At 42.2% G+C, this 14,132-nt stretch overlaps 1 protein-coding gene across 1 annotated transcript; it reads right to left on the bottom strand.

The window, feature by feature from the left end:
* Nucleotides 1-10,909: 10,909 nt before the first annotated feature.
* LOC147620755 (F-box/kelch-repeat protein SKIP25-like) lies at nt 10,910-12,414 on the bottom strand. Its single transcript, XM_086825027.1, has one exon. It carries the CDS (start codon nt 12,374-12,376, stop codon nt 11,084-11,086), a length of 1,293 nt encoding a protein of 430 aa, XP_086681153.1. The 5' UTR covers nt 12,377-12,414; the 3' UTR covers nt 10,910-11,083.
* Between the last annotated feature and the right edge of the window lie 1,718 nt (nt 12,415-14,132).

The following is a 14,132-nucleotide window of genomic DNA, read 5'->3' as shown; positions in this document are numbered from 1 at the left end:
AGGCTAAATTGGTACAAAGAAATGTTGCAATTCCTGACTAACTTGTCTTTTTACAAATACATGTTAAGGGACCAAAGGAATGTTGCAACTCCTTATTGAATTGTCTTTTTAGGAATACATGTCAAGGGACCAAAGGAAGAAGCTGACCCTAAGAAGCAAGTCATTCATGGTGATAGTGAACTTTACAAGATGGACATTGATCAAGTACTCAGAAGGTGTGTTCTAGATCATGAACAACATGCCGTGTTAGCATAAGCTCCCCAAAGAATTAGTGGAGGACACTTCTCCAGAGATATAACTAGAAAGAAGATATTCCTATTTGGATTAAATTGGTGAGCGTGCTCAAGGATACCTATGTATTTGAAAAGGAGTGTGGCACGTATCAAAGGATGGGACAACCAAAGGTAACAAATAGAATGGTGTGTTAGTAGAAGCTCATGAAGGAGTTAGTGGAGGACACTTCTCTGGAGATATAATTAGCAAAAAGATACTCCTAGCTAGATTGTGGTCTCACCAACAACACTCAATGATGCATATGCATTTGCAAAGGAGTGTGACAACCAAAGGCATCAAATAGAATGCTATGTCAGTGGAAACTCATGAAGGAGTTAGTAGAGGACACTTCTTCGGAGATATAGCTGGAAAGAAGATATTCCTAGCTAAATTGTGGTCTTGCCAACAACACCCAAGGATGCATATGCATTTACAAAAGAGTGTGACACATGTCAAATAATGGGACAACCAAATGCTCATCATCTTGTGTTACCCCTAGAGCCATTCCATAAATGGGGTCTGGACTTCTTGGGACCTTTATAACCTATAGCTCAAAAAACATGGAACAAATACATCCTAGTAGCCACATAATAATGCACTAAGGGGATGGAAGAAAAGGTAATGAGGGATTGCAAAGCTTCATCAATTGCCAAGTTTCTATATACGCCTATCATAATTAGATTTGGGTGCCCAATTGATCAAGGTTCACATTTCTTGAATGGGGTAGTTTATTAAACTAGTTCGTGATCAAGGTACTTGAATGAGGTAATAAAGATTTTTATTAATCAACATATGGTCATGTATAAGAAGTCCATTATGCACTACCTTAAGCTAATGGCCAAATTGAGTCAACTAATAGAATCCTAAAAGGAATCCTGATTAAGACTAACAATGAGAATATGATAGATTAGGATAGGAAACTATACTTTGGTTTATGGGCCTATAGGACCTTCAGGACAACTTATAAAACATAATTGGTTTAACAACCATTAATGTGGTGTATGGATTGGGAGAGCAGTTGTGCCAATGGAATTTTTGGTACATAGTCCCAGTCCAAGATTGTAATTGCAGAAAGGATGAGTTCGGAGGACTTTGATAAATCACGTAATACATAGCTACTAGAATTGGATGAGAAAAAATTGCACACAATGTTGCATGAATAGCAGAGAAGAAGAAAGTTGCAAGTGGACAAGAACTTTAAGTTCAAAGTATTTGAATAGGGAGATGGAGTCTATTCAATTCAAGTATGGGACCACATCCAGGAAAACTAAAAATAAGTTGAACATTCCCTTACGAGATCAAAAGAAAAATGGAAGTGGGGAGTAAACAATATTAGTGCTAAGTGTAAACTTGATTACAAACTAATGGTGTCTACCCACCCTGTGTGCTCCAGATAAGGATCTTTGATGGTGATGTAGATAGACTCTAGATGGAGGATGTCTTACTTACAAGAGTTCTTGAACACAATGAGCTCAATGATAAACTGTTAAAATAGTCTATAGTACCCCCCAAGGGTCGACATGGGAGTAGGTCGATCACCTAAGCCAATCCACGACCTGGTCCAAAATGATCAACCAACCATATCATCCAAGACTGGGACCATATTAGATTACAATAAGTCCTATAGGTACTTGGTGTAGCTCCCCTACGACCATCTGAGACCACCCGGGCCCCTTATTAACAACCCAAATGTGTTTGTGGTTTGATATACTTCACCACTCACTAATGTGGTCACTTAGCCTGCATAATTATACATCCTAATTAGCAGAGTGCCAATTCTATATAAGTCACCTCCTGACCATCTAGCCACACTTGGCCACCATCCAATGTCTAAACTGGGAACTGTTATGCTGGGTGCCCATGTCACCATAACGACTACTCCTCATAAGGGGGGCCTTACATATAGTAGAGCGCATCTGTCATCCCCTCGCAAAAACAACATGAGCATTGAGTAATACATTTTTAACACTCACAATGTTGGAAGGGCTAGCACTGTGATGACCAAGTTGATCAATGGGTATAGGATGTTGGAAGGGCTAGCACTGTGATGACCAAGTTGATCAATGGGTATAGGATGTCTTGGAAAAGAATATCAGGAAATCAAATCAAGAAGATGGTGGAATAATAAAGACTAGTAGTGAAAAAGATGAACAAGCAGTATAGATCTTGAGTGATGTGTGTATGGAAGATGAAGAGCCACTTGTCGAGTTTGCAATGCTAATGATGTCGAAGGAAATGACCATAGAAAGTGTGCATCAAGAAAAGATGCTTGTCTAGGATTGTCCTCCTTGGAAGAGAAACTCCTTCATTGCTGCTCTATTTTGTTAGCTTATCCATCTCATCTTTTGGATTATTGTGCAAGATTTTGGCCAATGCTACCTTGGTTCTTGCCTCTGCTAACTTTAATAATCCATAGTTCTTAATAGACATACATGAGGGTTTGTGGATAAGATTTATCATTTCCACCACAAACCTCATCTACTTCTGTTTATCCTCTATTGGGTTTACTGGGTAATCTTTCATGACATGTGGGCCCTCTTCAAAACCGAGGGACGTATTACGAACAAGCAGTTTGAGATGGCCATGAGATCGTACGGTCGATAGGTACTTGAAAACTCTAAACGAATTATGTTGGTTTATTAAATTTTGAATTACATATATATATACTTATATATGATATATTTCTTGAACAAGCACAAGTTGCTGCTGTACCTGCTGATGCTCCTGTCGGGCTGATGATCCACCCGCCGCGCTGCTGCTCCTGCTCCTACTGGACGTGAACGATAGGGTGAGCACTACTCTTTGGACATGTATACTGATGTGAGCTCATCTGATCCTGGAGGGAGCAGCTCGTATCATCTGAGTCTCAGTAGTACTCAGGCTTATAGTATCACATCCGTATTGAGGATGTGGTTGTATATATATTTTTGTAACTAAAGCCATGGGCTTTTTTAGATAAACCAATTTGATTTTGTAAATATTTGTTTATATTGAAGCCATGGGCTACTTTGGCATATGGACTCCCTTGTATATATGTTTTTACATAATGAAAGCCATGGGCTTGTTTTAGCACACATAAAATTTTGATAGTATTGCACTCATGTCTTTCTTGAATCGTGTATTGATAATGTCATTCTTGAATTGTGTATTGATAATGCACAAAATGTTCTCCGTGGTGCAATGCACCAAAAAATAAATCCAGAGTGCTATTGGGTGCTGGAATGCTGGAATAGATTTCAGGCACCAAATACCACTCTGGATTTTTTATTTTTGCTCTCTGTTCGCGTGTATCTGCGTATAAAGTCTGCCAAAGTCGCGTTTATATACGCGAAAAATCTGTTAAACACGCGTGTATCGATGCAGCAAAACTGGTAAAATGCGTGTATAAGCCCGTGTATCAATGCATCTGACGGGAATGATACACACGCTTTTACACGCATGTCTGTGGGCTGTGATTATACACGCGCTGATACACGGGCCCGCTACTTTTTTTTCACAAGTCATTTTTTGCGGCTAGCAGCGCGGGCATGATCCCGATCCCTTGTAGTGTAAAACTGGGTGCGGGTATGAGTCCAATCCCTTGTAGTGTAAAACTGGGTGCGGCAATGAATTCACCGGGTGCCGTCGTCCCCTAGTTGAAGGAATCTAGAAGGTCTCCATATATGGGTGGGCTTGAAGCACTCATGACAGAGGAAGAGCTATAAAGCCAAAACAACATATCTATTATGATGATGCCATTCCTTCAGAATACACAGAGTTCCATGCTTTTGCAGCCAAAATGGTTGCATGTTAGCCATGCATAGGGCACAACTTAGCACAAGGTGATAGAAGTGGAGCACAAGAGGCTTGATAAGAAGGCCACCAGTCTCAGACACACCCCATTCCAAAGAGAATATGAACCCAGGTATAGTACACTCTAGTCCGGAGAGAATATGAACCCAGGTATAGTACACAAACAAAGATAGAATTTATATTTGGCAGTGTTTATAAACCACCTGACCCAAGTGAGAAGGGATGGGACTAGATGATTGCTTCTAGATTTGGAAGGGATTTTTTTTAAAAAGTTAAAGGAAGGGTTCAAACGTTAGTCTATACCCCAAGGATCGAGAGCCATTGTGAGAACAGAGTGGATATGCAAGCACAAGTATATTTTTCATTAAGAGGTTAATCAATTTGAATTGAGTTGAGTCCCTTAAGGAGCCTCTCACTCAAATTTTGTCCTAAACATTAGTTACTAGCCAAAGTTGAAGTAGTAGCATCCATGATCTCCCCCCCTTTGACCCTCTCATCTCCGAACCTCTACCACCCCCTAGTGACCCCACCATGAGATTCAACGAGAGGCTCCTCAACCTCTTACACAAAATTAATCGACTCATTAACAAGCCTCTACCACCCTCAATGAACCTTGAGATGCAACGGGATTCGAGGAGAGGTTCCTTGACCTTGTACACAAAGTCAATTGGCTCATCAATGAGCCTCTACCACCCTCAATGACCCTTGAGATACAAAGGGATTAGAGGAGAGGTTCTTTGGCCTCTTACACAAAATCAAGGCCTCATAATGGGCCCTAGATCCTAGATGATCTAGCTAAAGCTCCGAACACCACCAAACAAAATGTATATTTTTATAGAGGAGCTAAATTGGCTAGTTTACTCCTCACTCTTGCTTTTGATCCATGAGTAATAGTTGACATATTTGCCAAACCCATGGGATCTCATCTCTCACGGTACCTATTTAGGGATTATGGATTTAGTCTATATACTACAGTGATTTGCCTTCGTCAATCAATACGGAGGTGTGGCTAATGCTTGATCCCTATGTTTTAGTAATCATAAAAGATCATATGGGGCTACGCCTAGCTTGGTGGGTCCCATACCTAAAAGATCCCAAGCTCCAAGAGAATTACACTATGGCACCAAGAGAGATCAAAATCACTCCTATGTATATGCCTCTTTCCGGAAGGTGGTCCTGGGCCAAGTTTTAGCATTTCAAGAAGATGTTCAAGGTGGTGGCGCCCTTCTACAGCTATTTATACTTTGAAGGGCCACCGCCTCTTACCAGCACATAGATGAAGCTTGAAGAGCTTCATTAATGTCTAGTTTTCAAATGTGACCAGTGTGGCAACATGTCCCTTCTTCAAGCTCATAATGTTTGCCCTTTACATGATGCCCTGAGCTACGACAACCATGCATTTTACCCTCAACATGGACCCTAACTTTTGATGGTAACTTGATTATTATGAGTAGATTTGATACTTGATTATTATGAGTAGATCCGATACTTCGATGGTTGGGCACTGCATCCTCACTTTTGAATATATGCCTGACACCAATTTTTAGAAGGGCTTCAACATCATGAAGTAGATAGGTCACAAGCCCTACTTAATCTCCTTAAACAACATAGGTGACATCTTCAATACCTCATGTTGGTGATGCAAGGATGCGATCACCTTTAAGAAGGGGAGTATATTAACACAGCTGGCATCTTGAATACCTCATGTTGGTGATGCAAGAATGCGATCACCTTTAAGAAGGGGAGTATATTAACACAACTAGCATCTTGAATACCTCATGTTGGTGATGCAAGGATGTGATCACCTTTAAGAAGGGGAGTATATTAAGCACTATGATTAACATTGCCTCACCTCGTCCATGGTAGAGACATATATAAAGAGCATTACTTTGTGCTTAATAGATAAATATGGGGAAGTCTAGAACTTTGTAAATGTTCTTTTTGGAAGCTAGACTAGTTGATAAGGACTATTTTTAAGTCTTGATAAATGGGCAAGTGTGAATACAAGATCCTAGTATATAACACAATTTTGATATTTAAGTAAGCAATAACCATTCCCCGCCATTGTGAATCAAGACTTGTGAGCTCTCTACTTGATGATTGGGAAAGTGTGAATACAAGCTCCTTGTATATATCTCAATTTTGATATTCACAAAGGGGAATAATCATTCCCCATTGTGACTCAAGACTCGTGAGCTCTCCTCTCTTTGTCTCTTTGCTTACCAACTCCTCAAGGATCAAAAAAGGAGGCGTACAAAGGTGTCTCCTTTTGTGATTCAAGTTGATGGGGTGCATTCATTGCAATTTTAAAAACTTTGTTAGTGTGCTTGTTGGCCACTTGTTTGCTTTACTCTCAAAAGGGAAAGTGGAGAGGGATACTTTAGCTTTGTCACCATAGCCTCTATGTGCAAGAATATGTGACATTATGTCTAGTTAAGCCACACAACGCACATGGTGCTTTAGCATGCACACTACACACTTTATTCAATTTGAAGATGAATGCACATGGTGCTTTAGCATGCACACTACACACTCTAATCAATTTAAAGATGTTTTTTAACATGCACACTATGTGAAGAAACATCACTTTTCCAGCCCTAAAAATGGATTTTTGGGATATTTTATATTTTATATTTTTGAGGTTTTTTCTTGTCTTGTATGGTGACCGACCAACACCCCTCTATGCTATAAATAGCACAGCCTCATACCTCATCACCAGTGTACCACTTCATTGCCATATTAGGTACCACCTGGCCGCCTCCACTAGGGGTTCACTGTGCGTTTTCCTCTACTGGTCCAGGCCACCATCTGGAGGACTCATATCAACCAATGTTTGGCTGTTTTTTGGCGCTTGCATTAGGCCTACATCAGCACACATTAGCGTTACATCTCAGCATATGCCAGCGCCTACTTCAGAGCACTTATCAGCGTTTATACATCAGCTCACACCTACGTTTTGCTCCAGCAGACACCTCAATGTTTATTGCTGTAGCTCACATCAGCGCTTGTCATCGGCCTGTCCTCCGTTTTACATCTGCGTTTACATTCGGTGTACATCAGTGCTTATCATCTGAGCCTTACATCACTTACATTAGCCTGTCCTCAGGCTTACATCGTCGTTTACATCAGGCACCACCTCAACGTTTATATCTAGGCTGACATCAGCCTCACTTCAGTCTGTCTTTTCAGTGCTTACATCTAGGCTAACATCAACCCTACTTCGGGACGCAGCCCTCTCTGCTACATTGGGACAGCAGCCCTCTCTGCTACTTCGGGACACAGCCCTCTCTGCTACATCGGGACATCAGCCCTCTCTGCTTCATCGGGACATCAGCACCCGTGTCATCAGAGACTGCACCACCATCCTTATCATCGACGTTACCTTTTCCCGCTGCCACTATCACCTCGGAGTGCTTTGCCTCATATTGACGCGAGCCTTCGTCTCATCGACCGTGCTTCAGCTCCAACGTCCTTCTCTGCTTCTGCACTGGTCTTCTTTTTGCTTAGAGTCATCTCTCATATGAGGGCTCTTGTACATATCTGCACTCGCCTTTTTATATATATTCACTCACATATTTCATGCTGTATGGTTTTACTCTGATCTCTCGTATATCTGGTCCTTCCGTCCTTTTGCCCTCACATGGTATTAGAGCAATCATGAGCAAAGGGATTGAAGACCTCGAGAGCACACAGCATGGATCGTCTGCCCACACTCTCGGAGGACCGATTCTTCTCACCTGAAGAATCGTGAGCAAAGGGATTGAAGACCTCGAGAGCACACAACATGGATCGTCTGCCCACACTCCCGGAGGACCGATTCTTCTCACCTGAAGATGCTTCTCCAAACTTTGATCTGGACCACATAGGGAATGGGATTGCTTACTCAATGGAGGATCCTGTTCAAGATCATACTTTGGGAGACGATCAACCCCATGCACATCACCTCATCCACACCTCCTTTGCCATCACGATCGCCCTCTCCGACTTCATCAAGTTTTGAGGGGGATACATTCCTTCTGCCACCATTGTGTTTGTGTGTGGGACCCTGGCATTCTTCATCTTCTCTCATGGTCCCCTTTTTGGCTGCCTGAGAGGGGGTGTGAAGAAACAGCACTTTTCTAGCCCTAAAAAGGGATTTTTTGGAATATTTTATATTATATATTTTTGAGGTTTTTTCTTGTCTTGGCTGCTGGCCGACTCCTGTATAATGACCGACCAGCACCCCTCTATGCTATAAATAGCACAGTCTCATACCTCATCATCGGTGTACCACTTCATTGCCATATTAGGTACCACCTGGCCGCCTCCACTAGGGGTTCACTGTGCGTTTTCCTCTGTTGGTCTAGGCCACCATCTGGAGGACTCATATCAGCCAATGTTCAGTTGTTTTTTGGCTCTTGCATTAGGCCTACATCAACACACATCAGCGTTACATCTTAGCATATGCCAACGCCTACTTCAAAGCACTTATCAGCATTACATCTCAGCATATGCCAGTGCCTACTTCAAAGCACTTATCAGTGTTTATACATCAGCTCACCTGCGTTTTGCTCCAGCAGATAGCTCAACGTTTATTGCTGCCGCTCACATCAGCGCCTGTCTCATCAGCCTGTCCTCCGTTTTACATCAGTTGTACATCAGCGCTTATCATCTGAGCCTTACATCGCTTACATTAGCCCGTCCTCAGGCTTACATCTGCATTTACATCAGGCACCACCTCAACGTTTATATCTGGGGCTGACATCAGCCTCACTTTAGCTTGTCTTCAGCGCTTACATCTAGGCTAACATCAGCCCTACTTCGGGACACGGCCCTCTCTGCTACATCGGGACATCAGCCCTCTCTGCTACTTCGGGACGCAGCCCTCTCTACTACATCGGGACAGCAACCCTCTCTGCTTCAGGTACGCAGCACCCGTGTCATCAGAGACTGCACCACCATCCTCGTCATCGACGTTACCTTTTTTTCATTGCCACTATCACCTCAGAGTGCTTTGCCTCATATCGATGCAAGCCTTCATCACATCGACCGTGCTTCAGCTCGAACGCACTGGTCTTCTTTTGGTTCAGAGTCACCTCTCATATATGAGGACTCTTGTACATATCTGCACTCACCTTTTTATATATATTCACTCACATATTTCATGCTGTGGTTTTACTCTGATCTCTTAAATATCTGGTCCTTCCGTCCTTTTGCCCCTCACACACTACACTTTATTTAATTTGAAGATGATCTTTAACATGCACACTACACAATTTATTTGATTTGAAGATGATTTGATCTTTAAACTACTTCAAAATCTAAAAAATATTATCAAGTCATAAAAACACACATCTCTATTGCATCCATTGTAAGAAGGAGAAGTCCTTTCACATGATATATTATAGGAAGTGAAGAGGGAAGACCTTGAATAGTTCGTGCTCTAATTGTTTGGATCACAACACAACATCACACATAAACAACCTTGTCGTTTCCTTCAAAAGATTATATTTGCAAAAAAAAAAATCACATAATTACAACCCTTTTCAAAGTTGTGAATTAAGATTTGAACAAGCACTAATAGTAGATCTCAAAATAGAACCCCCAAAAAAAAAAATCAAACAAAAATATGGTAAAGAATGACTGAAGTGAAACAAACAAATTCAAAATAAGTAGTACTACACAAAACTTTTTTTAAAAAAATACAAATGCCATTTATGTGAAGGTTCGCTTCTTTTTTCTTGTGCAATATGAAGGGCTTCTTTTTTTTGCATGCCCTCCTCTAGCAAGGTTCCATTTTTTATCATATTTCTCTAGCTCTAGAAGGGGTCAACAACCTTCAAAATTAAACTTAAGACATGACAAGTTTGCCTTTTATGAAGAGGCATCCAAAGTACACAATCACAATATGGTGCTTTCTTTATGAATAGAAGTATGTTTCTAAAACGCTAAGGCCTTGTAGGCTGCAGTGCGTATGTACATAATTGTAACAACTTTGTATTCACTATAAAATTGGATATCAACAAGCGATTTAATAAGCAACAAAAAGTGTTGCTTTAGGACACTTGCAATCTCTAGAGAGGTTTAATCGGCAACAAAACGTGTTGTTTTAGGACAATTGCAAACTCTAGAAATCACGATCATGATGAGCATTGCTTGCCCACCTTTCATTGAATAGCTTATAGGGGTGTGCAATTTTCAACCATAGATTTTAAAGATCATAAGAAGAGGTGCCAAACATTTGAAGCTAGATAAGAAATTAAAGTGGTAGCATGTAAGTATATGGTGTTACATATGAAGATTACAAGGAAAACTTCGTTTGCTCTACTTGGATAACAAAACTCTAGTCAAGAAATTTTGGCTATTTCACTTGTAAAAATCGTAAAAATCCTAGCTTGTTTTATTCTTGCTCGACTTCCAAGCAAGGCGAAGGTTTAGATTATTTTAGTTGCTCTACCATAAAATTGTCTAGACCCACATTTTCTTTCAAACCATGAGACCCAATGCTCTAAATACCACGAGACACAATGCTCTAAAATTTAAATACCCTATTTGTAGTGTAATATTTTTTGGTAAATTTAAAAAATTCCACTTGAAATTTTGGATTGCCTTAATTTTCAAGGAAGAAAATTTGTAGTGTAATATTTTTTGGTAAATTTAAAAAATCCCACTTGAAATTTTGGATTGCCTTAATTTTCAAGGAAGAAAATTTGTACGTTATGGTTATAATTGCTTTGATCAGTAAAGCTAAATCCCGGCAGCACATTTCCACATCGCCCCGCTTGCACATCTGCGATGGGCACGCTACACACACGTGAGACAACCACACACGTGACACAACACACAACCAACGCCAACGCCGGGAGACAAAAAAAAGATCCATCTTGTATTGGCACCAAAAAAAAAACATTACAAAGAGAAGAAGGAAGCGCTGCAAGCTGTTGCTGCTTGCCCTAATTTCTCAGCAACCCTAGAGCAGCTTCCCAGGACAAGAAAGCTCAAGTATATGCTTTTTCCTCCCCATTTCTTTTCGACAGGCTCAAAAAGAGTCTTCAAGGGCCATGGATGTGCGCGAGAGCACTTGCAGAGCTACAATTTGGCCAAAGGGAGGTTGGAGGTCGGTAACAGTCGGCTTGTTGCAGATGTCCACGATTCTAATGACATCTTGTTGATGTGGAGAGCTTCCATGGGAGGCTCTAACAATGCCACAAAACTTACCAGGAACCCCTCCTATGAGCTGCTCCATGTTCTTAAGCATCTCCTCTTCCATCACAGTAGTCCAGCAATCCTCACTCTCATCATAAGCTTTCAATCTTCCAATGTAATCCTCTAGAACAAGCAGTTTCCCATCCACAACTACACTAGGCCCATTCCACCCATTCCTCATGCCCCTTGGCATGTCTACCCATTTGCCTGTTTTGGGATCATATATCACACCCACTTTCCAAAACACCCCCTTCCCACTCACCATGTGTAGTTTGCCCTCATAATTGACTGCACTTATGGCCTCCCCACTGAACTTGGATGACTTGAGATAGTCTAATGTCACCCATTCCTGAACCTCTGGGTCGTACATCTCCGCAGATTTGGACAATGTGAGGTCCCAGTCCCTGCCACATCCACTTGCCATGATGAGCTTGTCCGCCGCCATGCCGCAAGCACACCATCTCCGGGGCACGCGGAATGGTGCACCCTGCATCCAGTTCCTGGTCTGGGTGTCAAAGATGAGGGGGCAATCAAGGGCTGGCTCGAGCGGCCGCCGATCAAGGTCTTCCAAGCTTGAGGTGTTGCTTGAGTTGTTTCTGCTCGAGATTTTGCTTGAGTTGATGTTTCTGTCATGGCCGCGGCGCGATCCAGCCACCATGAAGAGCTTGGTGGCTGAGCTGACGCATTGCACAGAGTGGAGGAGGCCAATGAAGCTGGGACTAGCGAGCTGGAACTCCACAGGGTGGGGGAAGGGGGGCAGACAGTGCCAGCAGTTTGCAAGAGGGTCAAAGGCTTTCCAGAAGAAGGTGGGGGCTGCAATGCCACCATAGCTACTACTCTGTGAAGGTGACTTGTCATGGCCATTGATGTCTGTGCTGTGCAGAAGGACATAAAGCCATTGCTGGGGCTTGAAGCCTAGGGAGAACCTCAATGAATGAAAGAAGTCGGATTGAGAGACCATGGCTTGCCATGAGGGGCAGACCCTCCACAGCAGAGACAAAGAGGGCACTCTTGCTAAGCACAGAATGGCGAGGTCATCAGGCAAGCCAGGCAACAGAGCAGATTTATTACTACAGGCCGTAGCTCGCCTTTTGCCTTCTGCGAGAGGTTCTCTGCACGTTGGCATTGCACAGGAACAGTAGCGAGGAGCGAATTGAACAGAAAAGCAGTGTTGAGAACGTAGATGGGCGGTTTCATTATATACATGTGCTTTGATGGCTGGTTTTGCCAAAAACCGCCTGTTTTCGGCCGTGAACGCCTTTACGAGGGTCCCAATCTAAACAAAATATAATCAAGTTGCGATGAAAGAGAATGACGAGGCATGAACACTTGCCGTCGACACGTGGCCAAAGAAGAAGGAGATGCGATGTGGCATCGGCAGTCGTGAAGGTAGCTGATGTGGCTTTAAAAGCGACTATAACTAAAAGAACCTTTTATGCGACCAACTAGTGACTAGACCCTTATGCGGGTTCAACGTAGCGGCCGAAAAGACCCTGCGACGGACAACTTCTCTTCACACGCACGTCAAAATAAAGCATTAATAGTGTAGTTGGTTCGAGCTCGTGCCCGCGGAGATATCCACCTGTAGAGTGTAGGCGTCTGAAACCGGCCTTATTTTCTTTCCACGTTAGCTATAGCATATCCAGGTTGCTAGACGCGTGGACGAGTGACGGGACACGTTGTCCACGTTGGATTCTGGGAGCCGTGGGCCCGTGGCCCGTTATCCCAACTTCTGATTCCCAAGTTGCCAACCAAGTTGCGTGGCACGTGGAACACTTTGTCAGCTTCACGCCAACTTGGACCTTTTTGTGGACAGGGCGCAGGGGGAATGAACTTAAAACTGGCGAAACTGGTCACTGGTCAGATTCTGGTGATGTGAAAGGTGGTGTGGCCCACGGAGGCACGGACCATGGCCTAAAAGCGGATGTACGTCGTTGCCTGCAAGTTGTAATTTGTTTTTTCCAAGTTGGAAATTGGAAAGAGTTTTGGACAACGATTGCTCTCGCTTTTTAATATTAATCCGAATGATGTACATTGAATGTTGATGTATGTAATATGGCCTAAAGCCTAAAGGTAGATAATAGGTTAGTTTAATATGGATATAACTATTATACTATAATCGTTACAAGTTACAACGTTGAAGTTCCAACTTCCAATGTCAAAAAAAAAAAACCAAGCACACTTTAATTAAACCTTGAATTTTGAATAATGCCTTCAACTCTCTTTTTTTGGGGGGGGGCTATTTCAAGGGTTATTTTTATTAGAGACTGAAGTTGACAGACCATGCCATCACAGTGTAGGACAAGAGGCCTTACCGCTAGGCTATCTCTCCCACCTCAACTTACGTTTGTGGTTTCTAAGGGATTCTTTTAATAAAACCTTGTAAGATTTGCAAAATATACAAATATTACTTTTCCACCTATAAATGAGAAACTTTATTTAGAGCATTGTTGCTGAGCTACTCGCCTTCTACCTTTTAATACTAATGACATCTTTTTCCACGTATACTCCTTTTTCTATTTATTTAGGTTGAATTGGACAGTCCAAGGCTTAAATGTGGACATCACGTGAATGCTTTGAGCCTATTCACACACCGCATCTAGTGGGCTCATGAATAAGGCATGGACGTCCAAATAATAGCTTTTACACACATAGGTGTGCCATCTTACTAAGGGTTGAGTTCTCAAGGAGGTTTCATACTGACATACTTATCCCAAGAATTAGTGTTCTTCTAACTCTCACAATAAAAGATGGAGGGAACAAGACACTGATGAGTCAAACTGAAACTTGAGCTGTGATGGAGCTAGAGCTAGAGCAAAAAGCTAGACACATGGCCTTCGCTCATGCAGAGAATCCGTCATAGAAAGATTCGCCATCATGCA

Source organism: Cibotium barometz, chromosome 31, assembly GCF_041138505.1.
Source record: "Cibotium barometz isolate CiBa-2024 chromosome 31, ASM4113850v1, whole genome shotgun sequence".
Classification (NCBI taxonomy): Eukaryota; Viridiplantae; Streptophyta; class Polypodiopsida; order Cyatheales; family Cibotiaceae; genus Cibotium; species Cibotium barometz.
Note: the sequence above shows the minus strand (reverse complement) of the source record. Positions and strands in the feature narration are given on the sequence as shown.

Excerpts from the sequence above, each read along its gene's own strand:
- LOC147620755 (XM_086825027.1), bottom strand. The coding sequence starts at position 12,376 with ATGCCAACGTGCAGAGAACCTCTCGCAGAAGGCAAAAGGCGAGCTACG.